This window comes from Equus caballus, chromosome 11, assembly GCF_041296265.1.
Source record: "Equus caballus isolate H_3958 breed thoroughbred chromosome 11, TB-T2T, whole genome shotgun sequence".
Classification (NCBI taxonomy): domain Eukaryota; kingdom Metazoa; phylum Chordata; class Mammalia; order Perissodactyla; family Equidae; genus Equus; species Equus caballus.
The window spans coordinates 8,427,897-8,452,230 of NC_091694.1; the positions used below are offsets into that span (position 1 = coordinate 8,427,897).

Below are 24,334 nucleotides of genomic sequence, written 5' to 3' on the forward strand. Positions count from 1 at the left end.
AAGTGCGTAGCACCTTATCAGGCAGACACACAATGCACTTACTTTTCTGCACAGGCCTTGCTTTCATCTTGCGTCACAAGGCTGGTTTTGTTAGCGCCAGCCAACCTTTCCTAATGGCATAGAAACAACGGTTTAATATTAGCCATTTGGAAAATGGTCAGTTGTTTAATGACCAAAAAGTTTCTGATCTCCTTTTGCTGTGATTAAAGGTGAAGGGAAGCTAATACTTACTGGGCTCCTCTATGTGCCCAGTAATAAGGAGATCAATTATTTAAAATATTTTCTTTCATCCAGTCTTTACACAGTTCTGTAAGGTACGAGGTGTTCTCCCTATTTTGCAGACAAGGAACAGTGGGCTTGGGGATGTCGGGCACTTGCTCCAGGTCACACAACCTATAGGTAGAGGTGCGTTAAGAGGTTAAGAGAGCGGGTTCAGGGCAAGTGACACGAGTATGCCATGCCTCAGTTTCCTCATCTGTGGAATGGGGGTAACAGCAGCACATCCTTCCCAGAGCTCTCGTGGGGACTGAATGAGACGATCCGTATCAAGTGCTTAGAGCAGGGCTTGGTGCATCATGAGCTCTCAAGAAATCAGCTAATTTTCTTCTGATTTTAGCAGTCTCATTTGTAGTTAAAACTCTGTTTTAAGCAGCTGGAAATTTTTGTGATGTTTGGATTTTAAGTGAAAGGAACACGTGAAGATGATAAAAAGTTGTGTTCTTTGACTTAATTTTAAAACTCTTGACGTTTCTCTGTAATCGGTTTTGCTGTCAGCGAGACCTGGCGTGTCTCGTGGCATTTTTAGAGCACTCCTTCCATCATCGGCTTTACAGTACTTAGCCGTGCTATTTAAACTAGGCTACAAGATCTGGAAGGAATCAGAGAGGGCCGTTACAAATCAGCCTGTGGACAAAATGGGACTCACCCATGGCTGTCTATTTTTAAACTTTTCTTTTCTTTTGCTTCCAGACAAATGATTGTTAAGACATCTAGGAAACATTTTGTAGGCTTTTCATTTGGCTTAGAGTTTAAAACAAATTGTAAAATTCTAAAGTTACCAGTTCAGTGTTCTGGGAAATCTGGATGGTGCGGATTATATGATCTAGGCCTCAGGCCCACTTTCCGGAACATGCGCAGTCTTTTTTGGAGGTAGGTGGGGACAGGGGTGAGCTCACTTAGCTGGCCTAATGAACACACTTCAGTCTGAGTCCCTTCAGTTGAGAATATGATTTCACGTGAAGGTAGTTTATAAAATAGTACACTTGCAAACAAAAAAAAGATAAAGTCACTAAAAAGAAATGTTTGCTTCTTGCTTTCTAGCATATACAATCAATTATAACAGCAAAGATAGAGGTAAATTTATCTGACACAGAAACACACACAATTACAAAGGCAGTTGCAGCTTATTTGAAAGGAACAGCAAATTTAGCTATTTCACTGAAATACTAGACATGCGGGAATGACACGTTAGCAAGAATAACCACATTCAAAATACCATAAGAATAATAAAAATATCTAGCTTATGTGCACACCTCTTCGTGACGTATTGAAACCATCAATCACATCACGTAGCTGAAACTCTTTTTGCAGTGAGGGCTGCTGAAAGCGTTTTTGGATGTCCCAGGTTTCCTCCTATCCATGGAGCATGGAAGGCGAAAGAAAACTCCATTAAGTCCTCAAAGACAGGGGTGGAAAGGAGCCCAAAGACTCGCATTTCATTATCTCCAGCACCTTCAGAAAGGGGGGGGGGGCAACAACAGTGTCAGCATCACCCCAAAGAGCGGAAGAGGGGGTGACATGCAGTACGAGAGCCTGGGTGTGAAGAGTTTTCAGTGTCCTTCGATAGTGATTGATCTGCTGTTTGTGAAAACCCACTGCAGTTTACTGGTGAGTGACAGCGGTGGGTGATGGATAGATTAACTACAAAATAAGGGGTAAGGAGACTTTAGGAAAACTGTGCCCTCCACATTCAGCTATCTTTAAACACGTTCTGAAAGTCAACTCCATACCCTCTGCACTCTCTTCTTTCCTATTGAGATGCTTCTCAGGCTGCTGGAAACGCGAATGGAGACTTTTCTTGGGGAAAAGGCTTTCATATAATTCTAGGTAGTCGAACTGTCTGCTTGTACTTTTGCTCGCGATCAAATAGGGTGAGCTTGGCGGCTGCCCGTGGCACTTCATTGTGTGGCTGGCCAATTTCCTCCTCCAAACAGATGGGAAACCAGTTGTCATTAGCTGGTTGTTCTAGCGAGGAACCTTTTTTCTCCTGTTCAACTCCCTATTAATCTGCTTCTGTCTGAGGCCGTGCAGTGACCAAAAGGAGGGAGAGATGGAAAAACAGAAGGAGCCTGGTCTGGCTCATCCACCCAGGGGATTAAATGCCTCTGCTGACTGTTTCCTTCCGAATCAGTGCCCAACCTCATTTTATGAAAACTGCGTGTCCCTTTCTAGTTGCTTAAAGGTGGGCCTTGTGGAATTCTAAAAAAGAGAAGGCATTTTTAAAATTTCAAATTTTAAATCTAAATATTAGAGAACACTGTTGTGAAAGATAGGTGGAGGATACAGTTAAAGGAAATGAACTTTTACAGGATAAATTTCAAAATGTGACACTCTCTGCTCAATGGCAGCCTGTCCCCTGCCTTGACTCTACCCAGAGTACCTGGACCTCCGGTGTCCTTAGCACCCTTTAAGGTGAAGTTGACCTCCAATGACACGCTTTACCTTTGAAGCGACCTGCCACTCCAGTGCCTCGATTTGGTTCTTCTCCAGCAATTAGGATTTACTTTATCAGTCCCGGAAGCAGTAAGGAAGCCCTGGAAATCCCAAACCCTCTTAATAGCCATTTTCACATCAACCCAACAGCCCAGAACCGTGTCGCTGATGGCCAACTAGATTTTGTGTCTGCTCAGTTGGACCAGAAACATTTCGTTTAAGGTCGAGGAGGAACGGGTTTCCTTGGCTGCAAAGACAGCCCCCAGCAGAGGCCAGGTTCTGGGGCCACATGCAGCGTGGCTGAGGATGCGATTCTGCCGCCTTCCAGTCGACAAGCCCTTGGAGCTGGGAGGAGGCGAAAGGTGGTCGTGTGAAGGAGCAGGGGAGAAGTGAGACATCCATGGTCTGTTGCCTCCTAGAGCGCGCCTGCGACAAATAAGACAGCGCTCATCCACCTGGGAGTTTGGAAGAGATATTTAGGAGACGATTTTAATCTGCCAAAAAGCGTTTCAGCTGAAGCCAAACAAAGTGAGTCTTCACGCAGTCTGAGCCTTTGCTCTGCAAGCGTCTAGCCTGCAAGTTGGCGGTGCAGCTGGGATTAAGCTAACTTTAATTAATCTTAGGAATGAACCCTGGAAATCAGACTTCTGTTCATCCAAGAAGAATATAACAATGCTCTCTTCTTCATCACATACTGGCAGCTACTTAGAAAGCAAACACGATGAGCTGATGTAGGTGTCATGAGCCATGGCAGTGGACTGGAGCAGAATGGTGGACAAAGGGAAGACTTCTTTTATGCTTAAGAGACTCTTGTGGAGGGGCACTCATGGCTGAGGAGGAGAACAGCACTTCATTTTCTTGGCGGCTGAGCATCTCACCTTCCCCAAAGCGTTCAACTTCAGATCCGTATGAAGAAGCGTCGGGGGAAGAAACGTCTGTTAGAACTCTGTTCTTGACGAGAATCAATTTAGAATTATTTCGAGTGGATTTTATGCAGAGGAATTGTATTGTTTTTGTCACGCGGAAGGATTGCTGTTAGCAGAACATGTCATTTATACGGGTTGATTCGTGGGGGTGATTGTAGTAAACCATTCACACCTTTTTGCAAACTCTGCTTTTGAAAAAATTTGAGATGGCCTCTTACTGCAGGGACAGCTGGCTGGGGCTAGGCGTACAGTCTGTGAGCTGGCACAGCATCCTCTCGGTGAAAAATTAGCTCGTGCACAGTGTCCCCCTCCCCCATCTGGAAAAAAATGACCTAATATCCCTAGATTTCAAGTGCATTAGTCAAATTATAGTTATCTCCCTCTGCGGAAAGCCTTGGAGAATCTCTGCATTGGAGGTCTTGCCCGAAAGATATAGAAGGTGTATTGTGTGTGTGTGTCACATGTGTGCCTTACATGCATGTGCACGCATATCATATGCACACACTTGAACATGCTCTTTATATGCATGTACGCTGCATGTGTGTTGTGTCACCTGTGTGCATTGCATTAAGTGTGGGTGTGTGTCTGGGAGCAGAAAATGTAGCAAAAGTACAAGTCGAGGTGAACTTGAGAGCCTTAGAAGATGGTCCACGTCCCCTGAGAACGGGAATGCTGGTTAATGTTGAGAAAACAACTAAGCTTTGGTTATGTTATGTGAGAACCATTTGTGTGCCTTGTTAGAAAATAATACCCAGGAGAAAAAACATCACTCTGTAGTGACCCTATTCTCTCACCTGGGCATGGGAACCCTCCCAGGAACTGATGCCCCAGCCATCTGCCAGGTGGGGGAAGCACTGTCCAGGGGCAGCATTGCCGCTCCTTCGCGGGGCCTGGAGGGTGCACTCTCCTGTACACGTCCTGTAGAGCCGATCATGGAGCTTCCACTTTTGAGACGAGCAGTTTTCCCGCAGGGTCGCTGTACTGGCCACTTCATAATCTCTTCTTTGTAGGGACCTAGGACCACTGTGTCTCCTTCTGTGTCCAGGGCTAAAACAGTTGTATTTGGTAGACCATAGCACGCCGTTCTTCCCCTCTTCAGTGACTGCCACTGCAAAGGGACCTTCTCTATTGCTTAAGCAATTGGAGGTCCCAGTCGCTGAATAATTGGAGTGGCCGAGGCTGTGGGAAGCCATTTTAGATTTCTTTTTAAGTGGGCCTTGCATCGTGTTCCTCAACCAGCTTTTCTAAAAGCGTAGAGCAATTTTATCTCTAAATGGTATCTTCCTTTTCTGCCTCTAGTCCCAGCAGGATCAGGATCAGAAGTGAGCCAGTCACCTCTCCCAACCAGACACCATTATCCTCGCGAAGAGGTGCTTTTCTCACCCTGCTCTGTGCCTTCAACAAATGCCAGGAAGGAGAGAGAGATGAAAAGAAAGCCTCTCCCCTTCTCCATATGAACTCCCTCTCCACCCACGTGAAGCTGAGTCTGTGTCATCAGCTCTCTCAGGCTTGAAATCTTTGTCCAACAGGAGGCAGACGTCCATCGAGCCCAGCGATAAAGCCACAGCATTTCATTTAAGGACATTATACTCACTTTTAATCTTAGGAGAATGAATAACGTTTTGTATTCAGCTTGGCTAAGTCTTGGTTAATGTTTAGCTCTGTTTTCCAGCACAGTCCGGATACATACAACCTGACACGTCTGGAGGAGAAAATCAGATCAGCAGTCTGTGTTGGGTCACTGCTGATTTAAAGGAAGGGGTGGGCAGTCATTGAAGGTGGCAGCGGGGGTGGAAGGTGTAAAATCTTGTCCTTGAGCTGTTATTCTCAACCCTGCAGACTCAGGTACCAGAGCCGCAGAAGTTTTTCAGCTGTGAGTAGAATATAGTCCCTGGTGTCTACTTTCTAGATGAGCTGTTAGAAAAAAATGAGAGAGACTCTGCCTATGAGAACGTTCCCAGAAACTCACATATCAGAAGCAAACAACCTCTTAGGTGAAAGTTTGCTCTGATAGAACATTTGGTAGGAAATTCCATGTTTTTGAATTTGCAAAAATGTGGATTAGACATGTGACTGATTGTAAGTTATTACTTATAAGCTCCAATGCTAGGACTGCCAACTGTTGTGATTTTTATGATGACACATTTTGGAGACACTAATTGGCCCTTCCCAACCATATATGGAGCCTTCGATGGTTTTCTTGCCACCTCTCTTCAACAAGGGCAAAGTTCATTTCCGCCTTCCATTGTAACTTTACTGTCTTTATTGAGCACTCACTCTTAGAGCTGATTAGGACATGTACCTGGACAGCCGTTCACTTCCTACTCTCTCAGTGCCCGACTGGACACTTTCCCAGCATGGCGCTCCTATCTACGGCAACTGGGGCTGAAAGCTCCAGCAATCAACACTTGTGTTCCGTCATGGAGAGGAGGTTAAATCTGTGTAAGCAAATAGACTCCAGGTCACTGCTGGCTCTGGAAGTCCCATCCGCCGGCCCACATTTTCTTCTTGGCATACTGTTTATGACAGATAAATAAATCCATGCAAAAATAAAAAGAGGTACAATTATAAGATGAGGCTATAAGGAAAGCTCTTATACAAAAACGCGTACAGTAAAATCCCACACCATTACTAAAGGGAAGGTCACCTCAAGGTCAGCTCAGGACTTCCTAGCAGCCACAACTAATGGAGAGTGACTCCTTATTCTCCTCCTCCTCTTCCTTCTTTTTCAAAGAAGCAATCAAAGGAAGGAAATGCAGTGTCCTTCCATCATCCAGTGTCCTCCTTGTGTTTTCTTAGACTGTCCCAAGCTATGGCATGAACCCCACCAAAGTTCCAACTCCATGTCCAATATTACTCAACTCTGTGTTACTGAAACACAAGCTAACATCGTTCAACACAGGCCACAATGTCATATTATCTCTCTTGATACCTTTCTCACTAAATCCACTTAAGTTTAATCAGTTCTTAACTACCCATGCAAACGGATGGTAAGCAGTTGCTTGCATAGTCCATATGATCAGATATCCTAAAGTCAATGGAGTGCATTAATTTTTTTCTCCCTCAGCAACCAGCAGGGTTATCTTCATAATTAAATGTTGAGTTGAGGCTAAGATTAAATTTTGGAATTAAAATCATGTTAACATTTAAATTAAAATGTTTATTCCCTCTTGGATACAAGAAACAACCAGAGACTAAGTCATCCCAGGAAGAGATCTTTCAAAGAGAGGAGAATACCTTTCATACAGTAGAAACCTGACTGCTTCTTTGGACAGAATTGTAGCATCAATCTTAAAGGCCTCAGCTTTTAGCCTCAGAATGCTCATCCTGCTGCTGAGTACCCACCATGTACCTGGGTATGCATTTCATTTCAAGACTTCCGGTGGCTGCTTTGGACCCCAGCCTCCTTGGAGGCAGTTTCTCTGATCACAGGGGCATGAGTGCTATAGAATTAGTCTCTCTGCCTTGAAATTATTTCCACCAAGTCTCGGACCCTTGAAATTACTCCCTAAGTGAAAATCAGCGTTTATTCAAAGGCCCTGGAACACCTCGTATTGTAATAATGGTAAAGTTGGGTTTAAAGCAGTTTCTTCCAAATCTTTCATGATTTTATGAAGGAGGAGGAAGAGGAGGCGGAGTCCCTCTCCATTAGTTGTGGCTGCCAGGAAGTCCTGAGCTGACCTTGAGCTGACCTTCCCTTTAGTAATGGTGTGGGATTTTGCTGCGTGCCTTTTTGTGTAACAATTTTCCCTATAGTCTCTTCTATAATTGCACCACTTTTTATTTTTGCGTGGATTTATTTATCTGTCATAAATCTTATTGAGCACATTTTTTCTAGGCCACGGTAAGTACTTTTGGGAATGAGGTGGCATGAATTATATAGGCAGATAGAATAAAGGCGGCACATTAACACAAGCACAGGTGGAGTTCTTAGTCATTCTCACTGTCAAACAGCTCTTGCTTAGCGAGCCGGAAGAGGAAAGCTCATTTTTAAATATGGTAAAATCTATACGTGAGACACGAAGAGTGAGGCTTTCATCTACACCCAGAGATGATGACATCCTTACAAACACCCGAGCGTATGTTTTTCATGTCCTGGAAATTGTAATCAGTCAGTGAAATGGGTTTCATTTCCCATTGCTTGTATACGAGCCCATCTACAATTTCAGCGACAGACAGAAAAACGTCACTGATGGTGTGAAGTGCTTGTCTATGACAACTCTTGAGGAATCATAGCTCAGAGTCTGTGGCATTAAAGGTCAGTGTTTAATGTGTATGCGATGGGTGAGTAAGGTGGCGGGCATACCTGTGAGGGATGGGACTCTTGCCAACGCTCACACCCGTGCATCCTCTACATGCTACATATTTATTGGCTGGTGCTTATGTTTAAGAACAATGTCCTCAGGTCTTTAGCATGCACTGTGATTTTCTTAGTGCCTAGTTTTGCATCAAGTCCTTAAAAAACCCCTTTGAGGAGCTGTTGAATTACATTTCCATTTTCTTTCATTAGGAAGCCATGTCTGGCATTAAAAAAAAAACCTAATTTCATGGTTTCTCATAAAAGTGTAACTTTGCTTCGTTCTTATTCATTCTCACAGTGGGGAGAAGAAAATAGTTTCCCCACAAGAATTGCCGTCCATTTTTTTGCCTTTCAGGTTAGTGATTTCCACCCCCTCTCCCCTTCCGTGGCTCCTGAAGAAAAATTAAAGCAGTTTGAGCAGAAAAAAATGCAACCTTATAACAAAAGCAGACCTGTCTTCATAAATACAATGATCAATGACCACAACCATTTAAGTCCTTTTGGGTAAATGAATAATTCTTTGATTATATCTAAGATGAGAAAACACATGAATTTATGTTCTGGGTCCTCACCTGTCATCTCCCTCTCCCTTCTTACTTTCATCTAACCTGCCTGAAATTAATGAAGCAAATACCCAGGGGCAGAGGCAGGCTTTGTGAGGCTGGAAGCTGATGCAATTTAAGGAGACCTCTCTAAAAAAAAGAATACAAAAATATCTTACTTTTACAATTTTTTACAAAAACGTATGGCCGTGTGAACACACTGCCCAAGCAAGAGAGAACCCTGAAGCTTAAGCTTTATTGGCTTCATGGTAAGTCCATTTCTGTGGGTACCATATTGAAATAAATTTCCATCTATGCTATGCACACTTGAACTTGCTACTTGTGTACTTGAGCACAGAAAACATAGGTTACGGCTGTACAGAAAGGAATATACAAGTATAAGTGTAAGACCACAACATTACATACTGGGCTTTAAACACACAAACACACAGATATAGTTTTCTATTTTTCTTGAGCTTCAACATTTCTAAAGGTCGTATCCAGGCATGATCTCCATTCCTCCAGACTTTGAATTGTCTGCCTGCCTTTAAATGTTCGCTTTAAGGGAGAGGTAATCAATTTAATACATTATCATTCACTCAGACAAGCCGACTCAAACAGGGTTCTTTGAATTGGACTCATGCTGAGCAATTCCCTATTCTAGAAGCCAGGTGTGATGCGTGGGAGGAAGGAAGGGAGTGGGGGTAGGGAGCACGTTGCCAGTTAGCAGAGCTTGGTGTTTTATTTATTTATTTTTCAGGCAGTTCAGATACTGGTCTGGAGGTCTCCATTGAGGAGGGTCCTCTGGGTCTCTGTGGTCTCATTCAGCCGGGACTTGTCCTGCTTACTGTCACTCCGTTCCCCGTCATCTGTGCCGCTCACCTTGACCAAGCAGAGGACATTCTGGAAGCTCTTCTTGAAGTTGTCAGACAAGAAGGCATACAGGATAGGGTTGGCACAACTATTAGCGTAGGTGAGGACCACCACAAAGTCAAACATGCCTTTAAGGGCTGGAGTGGGACTGATGGCCACAGAGACCGAAGAGACATTGAATATGTAGAAGGGAAGCCAGCAGAAAATGAAGACAGCCACCACTATGGACACCATCCGGGTCACCTTCTTCTCAGACTTTTTCCTTTTAGAGGAACCCACTCGGATTCCAGAAGACTTCACTTTGATGATAATGAACAGGTAGCAAAGACAAATGATGGTGAGGGGTACCAGGAACCCCAAGATGAAGGCATAGATGATGAACCCTGTGTACCACGCTCCAGATTCACCTGGCCAGTTGATGGTACAGCTGCTTCTCCCCCACTGGTTGCTCCGAAGCCCAGCATATATCATGATAGGCAAGATGACCAGCAGAGAGACTCCCCACACAGCCACATTGATCATCTTGGCTGTCCGGGGTCTCCTCCACTTGGCTGACTTGATGGGGTGGACCACAGCCAGGTATCGGTCAATGCTCATGACTGTCAAGCAGAAAATGCTGGTGAACTGATTGATGCCATCCACAGTCATGACCACCCGGCAAATGGCCTTGCCAAAGGGCCAGTGGACCAGAGCCACCTGCATGGCCAGGAAGGGCAGACCCAGCATGAAAAGCTCATCTGCGATGGCCAGGTTGAGAATGTAAATGTTGGTGATGGTCTTCATCTTGGCATAGCGGAGGATGACATAAATGACAAGCGTATTGCCACACAACCCAATGATACAGACCACAAAATATATGAACGTGAGGACTGCATTGCTGGTCAGATCATAGTATGGCTCTGTCTGGTTTGAGCTGTTAGCAGCTGCCACAGTGCCATTGAGGTCAAATGAAGAGGAAAGCCATGCTTGGCTCCCATTGAGTAGTTCGTATGCCATATCCATGGCTGCCTTACAGTCTTAGGCTAGTTTCAACCAGCCAAAGAGCTTATTCTCACCTTAATGGGTCCTGGAGGCAAAGGATCCACTGTGACATCTGCAAGGAAAAAAGGAAGAGGCTCATCAGCCAGAGGCTACTTAAGCTCTCATCAGCTTTCCATGTTTCTAGTTTACCCTCTCAGACATGCTCTCCAATTGAAAAGTGTATCTTTCCACATCAGTGTTAGAGCTACCAGCCCATTCTCATCAGTGTGCAGACTTTTGGAGTTGTTTTTTTCCAATAGCGGGGAAAGTTTTGGGTTAAGTCATCAGTTTGTCTTGTCTTCTTGGTGATGCACGTGTAGGAGATGGCTGTGGCTACAAAAAATACGCTTTGATTTGTAAGAAGTTGACTGGTCCAAAGTGTAAAAAGGCAGAGCTTGGAGAAGCCCAGCCCCTGACCTCAGAGGGCTCTGATGCTGGCCTTCTCGGCCTTTTCCCTCTGAGGAAATCTACGCTGACTTATTGACTGCTTTGGAGTCTTTCCATTCTGAAAACTCCATGGTGGAAAAGTCCTGGACTTTAGAGGTAAAACAAACCAGGGATCCCCCCGGAGCCCACGTGACCTCGTGCCCGGCACTTGGCCGCTGACTCTCATTTGTCAAAATGGGGGTGTCATGAATGTTAAGTGATGAAATGTATGTGAAAACGTTTAGCACTGTGCTGAGTTCATAATCGGAACTCAAAAAATGTTATCTTTTCCTCTTTTTCCCCCGCCACCTCGTTTATCTCTAATCTGTTGAAATCTGCCGACACAATGGACCAATTTATAGTCTTAAATGTTAAAAATAAAAATCTGACTTGCTTTTCTTTTTAGAATGCACACTTTAGTTTATTTTTGTTTCTTCTGTTTTCCTTTCTCCAATACCCAGTGCTTAACACCCTCATGCCTAACTAAGAAAAGAGGAGAGTCCTTTCCTAAAGTCCCTGGTTGAATGCGCATCTTCTAACACCGCTCAGGATTTGCTTGATCCCCTGATAAAGGACAAAAACAGGAGCCAGGCATGAGGGAGCCAGGCTCATTCACAGAAGTGAATTCCAAACCCTGATGTGGCTCATTCACATTCACTGTCCACTTCATCTTCCCAACCATCCTGTAAGGTGGGGATAGTTATCCCCATTTTATAGATGAGCAAACCGAGGCTTCGAGAGTTCAAGTAACTTGCTCCCATTTCCTTGTACACAACTGATGGAGCTGGGATTTGAACACAGGACACCCAAGTCTTCTGAGCTCTGCGCAGCATCACATCTGCTGCTCGGTGGACTGGAAAACTAGTGGCTGATAATTGGGCTTTAGTTTGAAGGAGCTGCCTCCTGTTTTACGTCCATGCTGAGAAGATAATTGTAACATTATTGGCTTGGCCTAAGATATAAAACAATAGCTCATCACATAATTAAATGATTTATCTACAGTCATGCAAAAAAATCACTGGGGGACTTCTTTGCTCTGGACACCAAGGACATGGGAATAAACAAAAGACATGGCTGGTGTCCTCTAGGAGGTGACAATTCAGGAGGAGAGACATGCAAGGAAGCCAACTTATAGAGGGTGGGAATTGCATGGAGATATGAACAGAGGACTTAGGAGTGCCTTCCTCTCCTGGGGGCTTCAGAGGAGGCTTGGCAGGAGGAATGCTTGAGCTGGGTCTTGAACACATGAAGAAGGAGGCAAGGAAGAGGTCATTCCAGGAAAGGGGAAGATGGTAAGGGGGGGGGTGTGTGTTCAGCACATAGTGGGAATAATTCACTTGGTGCACACGTTTCCCCTGAGCAGGGCACTTTTCCCGGTGCTTAAGTGAAGACTGGAGGAACTGGTGATGAGTTAAAGGGAACTTAGCCAGCAACAAGTACTTGAGGATCCTTGCCCGCCCCTGTCTCTGATTCATTTCGCACCGCCAGGGGCGCTGCTTATTATTTCTGTGCTGATTTCCCCACCACGCAACTCTCTGCAAAGCGGGGTCTGGGCTTTGTGGCTGACCTTTTCGGCAAAGTACTTTGGAGACCCAGGATTTAATGTCTGCCTTGGGTAAAAAGCATAAACTGGCAGCTACTAAAAACAGAAGCTGCAAAGAAACTGTTTTTGGTATCCCTGGATTAACACAGCTTGTTTCCACTATCATTTCTAACCGTCTTGTCAGTTACTTTAATTCTATAGACCCGGAATTCTATTTAAGCCACCTGCAGAAAAGTGTGCATGAATCAGTAGCAACTCCAGGGTCCTATCCATGTAACAGGCAAGGTCACACGCCAGTGTCTGGGTAAGACTGAAGACCCCTGGGTTGCAGACGCCCTGTCTAGAGCTTCTGGGGTAGAGATGAGGATGGTGCAGGCGTGCGAGGGAGGGTGGAAAGCTGATCTCCAGCCCTACCTCTGACTTTTGGGCTGGAGTCTCACTCAGTGGGATGGAATTGCAACGGGGTCATTTTTTTTTTTCTGAAATAGGCTGAGAAGCAGCATTCTCCACTTTTGAGAGAGGCAGCAATAGACAGGGTTCAGAATTTGGAGAAGGTGGCAGAGGTGGTAAGCCGGGAGCCAGTCCAGAGTGGGAAGGCTCCTCAGAGGAAGAAATGAGTTTAAATCACAGTGAATCTTATTTCATCGACAATGAAGTCAGCTGCCTAAGGTCTCTGAGGGACTTCTGCTTTATTTGGGCCCCATTGAAAGTGGAGTCCAATGCTGGGCAGGCAATACTTGCTGAATTGTGGTCCAATTAAACACACAAGGAAGTTTAGTTTTCTGCTTTCTTTATTTTTCCAGCCCAAGAATGGTTAGATACAAGAAATGGCTGGTGGTTTCCTCTGAGACTGAGTCCTGGCCCTGTTGGAGAGGAGGCTTAGAAGGGTCTGGGCATCCCCTGACCCTCCCAGAGGAGCTGTGGTTACCAGCTTAAGAAATGGAGCGTTGGGATGGGAACCGGGCATCAGGGGTGCTCCCCAATGCGATTCAGCTTCAGTCTTTTCCTTCTACCCAGCATCTTTCCCCCATTCAGCCCCCACCCTCAGTTCCCTTAGGGCCTGCTCAACCCCAGCGCATCTCCCGGTGGCTGAAGCGTGAGCCCCACTGGCGGTCACAGACAATAGCCAGGTGCCCCCGGCATTGGAGAGCCTAGGAGAAGCCCGAGGCGGCGCTGGGCGAAGGGCATGGAGGAGAGGTGAGACTCCGGACTGCCCAGATGGCTCCCTGGCTGGCACGCAAAATCCTCCACTTCGCCATCCAACTCGCTGACCCTCAGACCCAAGGGTTTCCTAAAAGATTCTTTGCTATGTCCAGGCAGAGGAAGGGGAGATTAAAGATTGTGGTGCCAGCACCCTCGTCTCTAAATGCAGAGGCGGGGCCGAGGCATCATGGATGGCTGGGAGAGGGCGACAGCCGCTCAGAGACTTGCCCGGCGGCTCCGGGGCGCGGGCCACTCAGCGGTTCGGTCTCTCCAAACCCGGGCAAACTGTCCTCTCCGCCCGGGCGCCAGGGGAGCCGACTCTGGACCGTTCCGGACCCGTCTGCCAGGCCGGGCGAGCAAGAAGAGCGGAGAAGCGCGTCTTTTCTCCGCTCCGCTGCCTGCCCCTCACAGACTCGGATGTCGGGGTGCGCGCCCTCGGGAGCCGCGGCGGCGTCCCCTCCTCCTGCCCCCGCCAGCCTCGCTCTTCGCGCGTCAGGGGTCTTTTGCAGGCGGCTGGGAGAGAAGTTATCCCGGTTGCAGCTGCCACCTGGACACTCGGGTGCGGGATGAGGACTGGACGAGGGCGCACGCCACGCACACCGGCATGCAGCTATGCCCACACGGCCGTTCAGCCACACACGACCCACGGCCCCCCATTCACGCCAGGACACCTGCTGTCGTTCATTCCCACAAAAATTGCCCCCAAAAGGCACAAGGGCGGAGAACCACGCAGCGCGGGACCTGCACTCAGGCACACTGAGGCGCGCACCACCATGCAGCGCAGATGCACCCAGGTGCCCAAGTGCGTCTCTCTCTCTCTCTCTCTCTCACACACACACACACACACACACTCACACACAGGCACTCCTACACACCACCTCACCTTTGCTTTTCCGCTGCACTCCGCTAGCTCGGTTCGCCGGCACCCAGCGGCTGTCCCCGACCGAGCGAGGCGCCAGGGCTCGCAGCCGCTTGGCCGGGCCCCTGCGCTCGGCGTCCCGAGTTGCCGGCTCAGGCTCGGCCCTCGCGCCGCGGAGAACTCGCCAGCCCGCAGACCCCGGGCGCCGAGCCGCGAACTGAGGCTCCGGGCGCGGGTGGCTGCGCCGCTTGGACTGGCCCAGCGAAGCTCGGGCCCCTCGGCACATTTCCCCCCGCCCCGGTTACGTCACGGCAGCTTTGCTCCGCCCGCCCGGTCCCGTGGGAGGACAGGGGTGAGCCAGGTGGAGGATCCCGCCTGTGGCTGCGGGCAGAGCTCGCAGGCAGGGTAGGGGTTAGTGGGAGGACCCGCATCCGGAGGCGTGAAGGGTCAAGCGATTTTGGCCTCTCCACGACTTGTGGTAGGGACACACGCTGCTTTCCCAGAATCGGCTCTGTTTCACCCAACATATTCTAGGCAGCTGGAGTGGCAGCTGGGGTGACCCAGACTCGCCCTGGGACCTCTGCCATCTCCTCAGTCAGACAAGTTTGCAAAGTTGCGTCTACCGTGGGTCATCCTTGGGGGCAGGGAGCAGGCCAAGGGAAGGCAGGGAGAAAATGGGTCGGGGGAACGCACTTCTCCATACAGCGGCCAACGCCCCTGCACACAGTGTGCCAGCCCGCACTTGGGTTCCAAAATTCAGTTCAAGAAGCAGGCAGAGGCTCCGCAGGCGAGCGACGCATCCCGGCTCTCCCAGCTTTCCAGAGCTTGGAGGCGCAGCGGCCATCACCATGTCAGTCGGCACCTGCTGGTCTGACCCAGCACGGCCTTCCTCCCACGCGCTGTGAAGGAAGAAAGGGGAACATGCAAGAAGTGGGAGTTGTGTCGCATCAAGTTGCAGATATTTATTTTTTGACTGTGATGATTCAGCCTCTGTTCCAATAGTTTAATAAGTCATAATCAATCCTGCAGCCTCTGCTTCCTCACCGTCCTCCAAGTACGCACACATGCATACACATGAACACAGGGCATGTGAGTACAGTTTGAGAGGATGGGAAAACAGACAGCGAGCATCAACCGCAGTTTTCTCCGTGGGCTGTGCTGCCTTTGTCCATCCTATTATGTGATTTCCAATTTGCCAGGGAAAAGTTAAAGTCAGAGGCTGTTTAACAGGTAGGGTGAGCCCTAGAGATGGGTGAGTGACCTGGGAAGGGAACCACAGGATGAGTTTACAGCTGGCTGCTAGTATCTATCTGCATCTTGGGGTACTCACTGTAAGGGTGGAAATCAGGGGTTTCCACTGGATTTGTCTATTTCAGAGCTGTTGGTGATGATGGGGCTCAATCCATCAGCCTGGCGCTTGGGGGCTCAACAGAGGTTGAGCTGGTGACTGCCTCATGTCCCAGCCGGTCTGGGAGGCAGCTTCTGGGAGGTGCAGGGTAGAGGGGCTGGGGCAGGTAGCTCACTAGAAGAGCCATTGGCTGGAAGAGGGAGGGGTGGCAGTAATACCAGGAGGGCAGGGTGGAAGTGAGCTCAGGAGAACCACGCACGCTCTGGGGACACAGCTGCAACAGGAGCACCTGTTGCCACGTCTAGTTGAAAACCAATGACCCAACTGGTTTCCAGGAAAAGAGGAGGGAAAGGAAGATCCAGGAAATGCCCACTCCACTCTCAAATTCCTTTCCCGGGCACTGTGTTATCTTTTCAAAGGTCTACAACTGTTGATGCCAAACTCATGTATTATTATTTTTTTTTTTTAAATCGGTTTTCTAACCTATACAGGAAATGAACCACTGGCTCTCAAAGCCCCCTCCCCTCACAGGTGGCCCTGATGGGACCATGCCTGTTTCTCTTTTTAGTTTTACTGTGAGTACCGTCATCCCGCAGGATCAGCTGAATAACCGTCTCCCTCGAAGCTGCTCGGGTGTTTGGTGGCCCCCTCTGTGTGCTGGTTGGTTTGCAAGGTCAGTAGTTCCCCAGGTGAAATTAGAAACCGCCCCCACCCTGGAGAGCAAGGAAAGACCACAGAAAGAGGCAGGCCACTCCAGATTGGTAGGTGGCGGTTTTAAGAAGCAAAGGAACTTACAAGGCTTGTCTTGGGTGGCTTCAAGATGAGTCGGTGTCTGCACCCACCTGCCAGAATCTTAAAAAGTTTATGTAGAGGCCTTAGCAGGGTTCAGCCACATATTCAGTCCAGGCGGTCTCAAGAGCACATTGCTTTCTCAAGGCTGTGTCCTTGAAGTGGCTCCTAGTACGGGAACAGTGGGCAGAATGTACATTCCAGGGAAAGGGAGATGGGTAAGGAGCCTCTGATTGCTTAGGTCCAGCTTGCGTGTTAACAGGCGGTCACGTCTTCTCGATGGCCTCCTCCAATAATGCCCTTTACCTCGGATGACCTGAGACAGTGAAATCCCCCTCTGTGTTCTTTCTTTGTGAAGTCTTCTCTCTCCCCCTATATGTCGGGTTGGGTGGGCCCAGCCTGGAAAAAGTACTGGCCCATCCACCTCAGGCACACCTGTCTCTGCTGCAAGGCTGGGTGAGTGGGGTCTGAACAGCATTCACCTTGATGGCAGAAAATGGGTAATCTGGAACAGTTGTGGATCTTGTCCAGATAATGTGGGCCACCCCCTCCTCCCTTTGAATGCCTTGAAAGAGCTGTGTGACGTTGCTGCCACCTGCACTCAGCAGCCACCTTCGGGTTCCAGTTCCCTATCTGACTCCTAATGGCTCTTCTCTTAAGTTTCCCCTCCATCTGCTGAATGAAGCCGGTGCTGTTCCTCTGGGGCTGCCCCTTGTCCCTCTGCAGCTGGGTTAGTAACTAAGTAACACAACCTTGAGCCAGAAAAATCCAGGGGCTGGGGAGGAGATAACCTCCGCACTGGCTTGTTTGATATCTTTAAAGCAATTAAATAATACCCTTTCCTCTTTCAGCACTTATCAGAGAGACAATAGACAGCAGGAAATTAAGAACAGGAGCAGGACAAAGGGCCAGGCTGGTGCTCAAGCCTGTAACATGGGGAGATGCTGCTCAGCTCACCTTCCGTGAGAAGGTCACAGCCTAGGAGCACCGACGTGGATCACAAGCCCCAAATAGGTCATTGTGTCTCTTAGAGGCTTAATAAATTAAACAGGGGAAACTGTTCCTCTGCAATCAGGTTAGTCAAAGGAAGTCTGGCAGTTAAGCCTAGAGGAAAGCAGGAGGGCCCTGGGAGGAGGGTTGGACCTGGTTGGGAGTGGTGGATGCCTATCCAAGTATCTGGTGTGGTTTTTACTGTCTCCACAGGAACGCCAAGGATGAGGCTCGTCATTTCTATTGACGTGCAAAGAACAGTGCTCCTGTTGTGGAGAACATACACAGAGGAAGAGAAGGTCCCCTGCATGGTGATCGTATTACCTGAACTTCCGGGGACACCCCTGTTTTCAGCCCTTCTGTCCCTTGTCACACACCAACCATCTGCATTTTACCAAAATAGAGATATCAGCTTCCACCTTCTATCTCTGAGACTGCATCTTGTACCTGGTGGCAAGAAAATTCCTTTCTGACATCATCGGTCCTGATGTTTAGTTTGGAAAATACAGAATATGGTCATCAGAACTTTTTAGAAAATTTGGTCATTTGGCATAGTGAGTTTAGGGTCTCTTCAGATACAAAAGGGGTTAACGTGAGGACCTTTCTTCGTTTCCCCCACCCCTCGACAGGTATGAGTCTGACTTGACACATCACCGTTTTTCGCTATTAGCATCCCCGATCCACAGGGGACACAGTGGCTAAGAGAGTGAGCGGGCATTAGAACCTCTCTGGAAACCACCCCAAAGAAGTCTGGAATCAGGGATCATGCTTAGAAGACACATGGTTAAGATATTATTCCTTTTTCTCTTTTGCCCTCCTCCTCTGGTAACCACTACTCTGTTCTTCTTATCCATGTGTTTGTTTATTTATCTTCCACATATGAGTGAACTCATATGGTATCTGTCTTTCTCTGTCTGACTTATTTTGCGTAGCATAATACCCTCAAAGTCCATCTATGTTGTCGCAAATGGCGCGATTTTGCTTATTTTATGGCTGAGTAGTATTCCATTGTGTATATATATACCGCATCTTCTGCATTCATTCATCCGTTGATGGGCACTTGGGTTGCTTCCACATCTTGGCTATTGTGAATAATGCTGCAATCAATGTAGGGGTGCATAAATCTTTTTGAATTGTTGGTTTCATGTTAGCCTTAATTGTTTTAAGCCCTTTTTCCTTCAGTTTGTCTCCCATCTCAGAGTGTCTTTGTTGATGAGTTCTGGATTGTTTCCAAGTTCTCTGAGGCCTGGACAACCATCCGGTGTTTTCTAGGACCCCTTTTCCTCCCCTTCCAAACTGAGCCAAGTAACAACCAGTGTCTGGGGCTCTCCTGTTGTCCGACCTGCCCCCGGTTCTGACTTGCCTCATTAGCCTGCTCCCTGGGCAGGCCTCTTCCTGGGAAAGGCGGGCTCCCTTTAGGGTCAGATTTATAGACTCGCAAAAGCCAAATGGCCCTCAGAGAGCACCTGGTTCAGGGCTTCACAGCCAGGCTGCCCATCAGAACCACCTGGGGAGTGATTTCAAAAACTAAAGATGCCCTGGCGCCATCCTTAGTGATTCTGATGTAACGGGTCTGGGATGGGGCCCAGATAACTTTTTAAAGCTCCCCGGATGACTTTATTGTCAGCTAGAGCTGAGAACCACCCAGAGTTAAACCTTCTCCTTTTAGAGGTGCAAGAACTCTGGATCAGGGAAGTGAAAATCTCTCTCCGGGGCCAGACAACAAGCAACTCAGTCTCTGCTCCAGGGCCACTGTGGGATCACCATGCATCCTGTAATTCCAGGAATCCCATTACGCGGGTCAAGAGAGCACCGGGCAGGGTTTGTGCAGGTGTGGGGCCTGGGGGCTTCCTCTCTACTGGCAGCTGGAACCAGAGTTTTCCTTCCCATAAGGATAAGCCCCACTGAGTAACAAGCACCTTTGCACGTGCTGGGATATCATGGTGAGGTGGGGGGGCAGCACCTCAGTGCCCCTTTCCAAGTGCCCATTGCAGACGCACTGTCACTTGTAGGAATGGGTGTTTAACAGCTTGAGAGCTGGGTAGCAATTTCACAAATGGGCCAGAACCAGTACATGGGCCTGGCTCAGTGGTTTCATTTGTATTTAGAGCAGGGAAGATCAGAGCCAGATTTTATCCTGTCCAAACTCCTAGAACCACCACACTGGGTCGCCCTCCTATTTCTGATATGTTCCTTCCCAGGGTCTGTGTGCCTGTGTGCTACCAGCAGCCAAGGACCTTGGCGAGGAGCCTCACCACATCCTTTCTCCATGGATAACTCCTTCTGGCTGTGGAAATTCTCCTTGTCCTTTTCTTCCTGCTCTAATAGCCAAAATGATACTTCATCCTTAATGGAACAGAGACTATTTACACCTTAAAGGGACTTTGGGGAGGCACAAGCCCACAGGAGAGGATCTCCAAGTGGAGATGCTGGCCTGATGTTGGTGGAGGGGTATTCACTCTGAGAGGTGTCTGTCTCAGATGGCAGAGTATGTAGCTCTCTCTCTTAGAGTCAGGAATCTCTGCTGCTGAAAGGCCTTTGTCCCCTGGGAAGCGAAAGCCAGGAGTTAATCCAGTAACGACCGTTGATAGATTTAAATGCTCTGTTTTCCAAGAGGCTGCAGTTCCTTTGCTGGCCCCAGGGTGGGGTGAGCGCCCAGAACTCACCACCCCATTAGGCCTCTGCCAGCTTGGGCACCACACCTTGCAGGATGGGGCCCCAAAGCCCATCCCTAGGCCTTTCTTTTCTCCTTTTCTCTCCTCCCCACCCCTCTTGCCAATCCGGGGATGGAATCAAAATGATTGCAGTGCCTGGCACTTAGTGGTTTGCAGCAGATTCTAAGTCTGGAATAAGCAGCCTCTCCCTGTCTCCCTCTCCTGGGGCACCTGTGTCCCCTCTGGATCACTGACGAGGGTAATCTGTTCTCTCCCGGGTCCCTATGCGGTCGGGTGGTCTTGCTGAGAGTTTTTGCAGCCTTGGCTGGGGTGTGATGAGGTAGCATTGGGGGCAGAGGCAGATTCTTCAGGGGGAGTTTTTACAGCCCCGTGACTTTGGGAAAGTGTCTGGAAGAGCTGTCTCTGGGAGCTTAGCGCCCGTTCTTGGCATGCGTGCTGAAGCCCCGGGAGAGACTGTCGCCGAGTGGTACAAAAGTTTCTACGAGGCAAATAGGACAGATTTTCCGCAGGAGGTGGCTCCGTGAAGAGCCCTGGGCATTGACACAGGTTTCAGTGTCAGGAGGGGCTTCCTTGAGCCAGGTGAGGCCCCCGTGATGAGACTTGGGCACTTTCCAAAAGCGAGAGTTGTATGGCGGCTTCTCCCTTCTCTCTTGTAGAGGAGCCCTTTGTTGGCATTGTTTGCTGGTCCCACTGCGGGTCCCCAAGGTTCATGCTGCCTGCCCGCCCATCCAAGGCCCCAGAGCAGATGGCTGGACTAGGGAGGGGGAGCCAAGGCTTCCACGCCCCACAAATCATTCGTGTGTCCGCTTGTTGCTCCCACAGCTCCCAATGGCTGCTCCTCCCCCTCCTTCTCTCCTCCCCCTGCTCCTTCTCTGCCCTCTCTCCCACCCCACTCTCCTTCTGCAGCCAGATCTCTTCTCTGACAGATTGCCCCCGCATCTGCTGCCAAAAACTAATTTCTCTGTGCCACTTCAGACGCTCAACTTCTCTCCTTGGCAAGACCCTTTTATTTGGGGTTGTGAAGCGTGGCAATTCCTGGGTTTCGTTTCCAGCCTGCTAGAACGTGGAACCCTTTTGAATAATTAGGTTTAGGGCTGCGGAGCTGTCTTTGCCCCTAGTAGAGGTAGCGACAGAGCAGGTGACGGGGGAGTCGGGGCTTGGCCTCCCCGTGGGATGCTGCAGAAAGACTCGCTTTAGGGTTCTTTGTATAATAAGCTCATTTAAACAGAAATTAAACTTTTCTAGGTATACACGGCATATATAAATTTTAAACTCCTGACCAGAATATGGTTGGTTCTAAAAGTCAGACCCATCCCTTAAAAATGATGATTTGGCACCAATGAGTCTATTCTAAACATCGTGCTTCAGGCTTCAAAGTGAATTTTCCAAGAGGCGTTCCAAAAATGATTTAGCACTGGCAATATTGAATGCATATTTTGTTTTCCAAGATGAGCAATTTTTAGCACTATTAGTTTGTGAAACTGTTTAGAAATAGCCAGCACTCCCTTTGATGTATAGTTCTGATGCGGTTGGCACGAAGAAACAAACCCAAAACGTGGAACAGGCAACTGACGAGGAGATCACGCTTCTGAAGATGACATCAGCACACAGTCCGCCTACACAGGTACACGCCTTATCCATCCATCCATCCATCCATTCAATAAACAAAAAGACCACCTCAGAGAAAAAGGGAGAAAAATTGTTTTCTCAGCTCTGCAATCAAATGTCTCAGTGAGTCCCCTCCAGGTGAGGGAACTCAGAAGCCCCTCCATCCTTAGCAAGGGCTCAAAAAGTGTGCAGGGCAATAATTTCACTTGATTGCTCCGTGGACCTTTCAGAAATCAGATGTTTTCTCATGGTCTGTTATATCCTACACAGGGAAGAGGCTACAAAGGGCTATCATCTCTAAGACTGTCTTTGTCCTTTTTTTCTGGTATCTTGCCACAAAGCTGGCAGTCCGTCAAAAAGCAATTAGTGGTGCATGACTTAACGAGCATTTGATGCATTTCTTTGGGGAGTAGGAGGGCAGCGCTGGAGCCCCGAGTAGACAAGAGGCTGCCTAGTGGGCTGGAATTACTCATCCTGGTTAATTTCTTCTAAAATGATCTCATTCTCTATAATTTGAGGTCCAGATAGTAAAATACATGCCGATAATATACGCTGATCTTTAGTACGAGCTGGTAGAAGGATTTGTTTGGCCAGTAAAATCTTTTGATTTTAAATTTAATTTTATTTTTATCAAGTTATACACGTACATAGTCAAAATGTCAAATCGGAGGATTAAGCTTCTGATGAAAAACAGCAGTCTCCTGCTCCATCCTTCTCCATTTCTGATGCACTCCCTAAGGGCAAACACTTTCAATTCTCTTTACTGTTTCTTCTACTTATTTACCTCCATGTTTATAAAGGACACACTTGCACTTCTATTTCTTGATTTTTCTGTTTCAGATTCTATTGACTCCCTACTGTGAAAGATCCACAGCTCACCTCTTGTACAACGGATTTCCCTCCCCGCTTTCCTCTCAATGTGGTTATCCTCTGTTTTGTCAAATCAGTGGTCAGTGTTTGCATTATTATAACTATGTAAATATTACTTAAAGCTGAGCCGAGCACTATTCTCTGCTGGCCTCTTCTTTCCTGTAGAGACTTTCATTTTCCCTGGAGTTAATGATTACCTCTTTTTTTAAAAACTTGCTTATTTTTCTGTGTAGCTATCTATAATTCATCCCTCGATTCTGACAGGGTTGAAAATCTCTAAATGTGTTCAATATGTTGGTTTCCTTTTTGGCTTGGAGGCATCCTTCCTGGACCCCTTAGTCCCTCTGCTCAGCCCGGACCGATCGTCCTCTAAGTCTGCTGCATTGCTGTCATCTGAGGACTTCTCTTCACCACCATCCTGAGGACTTTCTTGCTCGCTTTCCAATGTTAGTTTTCTGTTTCCTCCCTCTAGCTCTGTGTTGGGCTTCCTTCTCTGTTTTAGTGAAGCATCTCCTCCAGGAGCTTCTGGAGAAAGAATGTGGTAGCCAGCCTCCAAGACAACCCCCAGTAATCCCCGTCTCCTGGTCCCCTCCCACATTGTATCAGAATTGGTCTCTGTGACCAAGAGAATACAACCAAAGTGATGACATGTCATTTTAGAGATTAGGGGATAAAAGTCATTGTGGCTACTGTCTCGGTGACTCTCTCTGGCTTGCTCTTTCCTCTCCTCTGATTCTTTCTTCACTTCCTCTGCCCCTCCTCTCTCCTCCTCCGCCTGTTCCTCCTTCTTTTCTTCTTCTTCTTTTCACCCTCTCTCCCTCTCTCTCTGATCATTCTTTCTGAGGAAAGCCTGTTGCCATGTTGTGAGCAGTTCTTCGGTGGGAAACTGGAGCCTCCAGTCAACAACCCCATGAATGAGCTTGGAAGTGGATCCTGCGACCCCAGTGAAGCCTCTGATGACTGCGGCTTCATTGCTGAAGGCTTAATTGCTCCTTCATGAGAAAGTGCCAGCCAGACACCCTGCTCAGCCGCTCCCAAATTCCTCACTCACCGAAAACATGAGATAATAAATGTCAGTGGTTTTAAACCACTAAAATTTGGGTGATTTGTTATTCAGTAATAGATATGACAGCTGTAAATTTTTTGATACCATGCTTATCTAAAAATGTCTTTATTATATCCTCGCTTTCAACTGATGATTTGACGGCGTATAGAATTCTATTCTAGAGTTGGAAATCCTCCTCCCTAGGAATCTTGGAGGCATTCGTCCCTTGTATCCTGGCTTCCTGTGGGTGTTGATGTGTCCAATGCCTTTCCTTTCCCTGTAGCCTTTGTGAATCTCCTCTTCATGGCAGGTGTTATGAAATTTCATAAGACTAGGCATTGGTGTGAATCACTTCTTTCTTTTATCGTCGGTTGTGTTTGGCATTCAGTGGGCCTCTTTAATCTGGAAGCTCGTGTCCCTTATTTTTGAAAGATGTTGTTACATTAGTTTTTTGGAGATGACTCTGCTTCTGTCATCACTGGTCTCTCTCTGGCTCTCCTATTATTGAGACAGACCCGTTCTCCAGTTGCCCTTGTCTTTTCTCTCTTATTTTCTCTCTGTTGGTTTTGTTTTGCTTTCTGAGTGACTTTGATCTTCTAACCCTT

The 24,334-nt window shown here is 47.8% G+C and overlaps 1 protein-coding gene and 1 long non-coding RNA gene across 4 annotated transcripts in view; one reads left to right on the forward strand and one right to left on the reverse strand.

Annotated features, from left to right (window-relative positions):
* Positions 1-23,868, forward strand: part of LOC138916109 (uncharacterized) — a 33,667-nt gene extending 9,799 nt beyond the window's left edge. The window contains exons 2-3 of the long non-coding RNA XR_011422840.1: positions 16,321-16,425; positions 17,745-23,868. This is a non-coding gene — a long non-coding RNA (uncharacterized lncRNA). The remainder of the gene's footprint in view (positions 1-16,320; positions 16,426-17,744) is intronic.
* On the reverse strand, positions 1,213-14,787 carry SSTR2 (somatostatin receptor 2). Of its 3 annotated transcripts, XR_011422838.1 has the most exons (4): positions 14,429-14,686; positions 9,363-10,446; positions 4,433-6,154; positions 1,290-3,608 (listed from the first exon to the last, which is right to left on the reverse strand). XR_011422838.1 is itself a non-coding variant. In XM_070226018.1 (3 exons), exons 2-3 carry the CDS (start codon positions 10,353-10,355, stop codon positions 6,101-6,103), a joined length of 1,047 nt encoding a protein of 348 aa, XP_070082119.1. In that variant the 5' UTR covers positions 10,356-10,446; positions 14,429-14,717; the 3' UTR covers positions 1,213-6,100. The 3 variants fall into 3 exon arrangements, 2 of the variants coding, with proteins under 2 accessions (XP_070082119.1, XP_001498280.1); XM_070226018.1 differs by having other exon boundaries at positions 1,213-6,154; positions 14,429-14,717; XM_001498230.7 differs by lacking the exons at positions 1,290-3,608; positions 4,433-6,154 and having other exon boundaries at positions 8,434-10,446; positions 14,429-14,787.
* Positions 23,869-24,334: the final 466 nt, after the last annotated feature.

Bases quoted from the DNA above. Each gene is read 5' to 3' on its own strand.
- SSTR2 (XM_001498230.7), bottom strand. From the start codon at position 10,355: ATGGATATGGCATACGAACTACTCAATGGGAGCCAAGCATGGCTTTCC.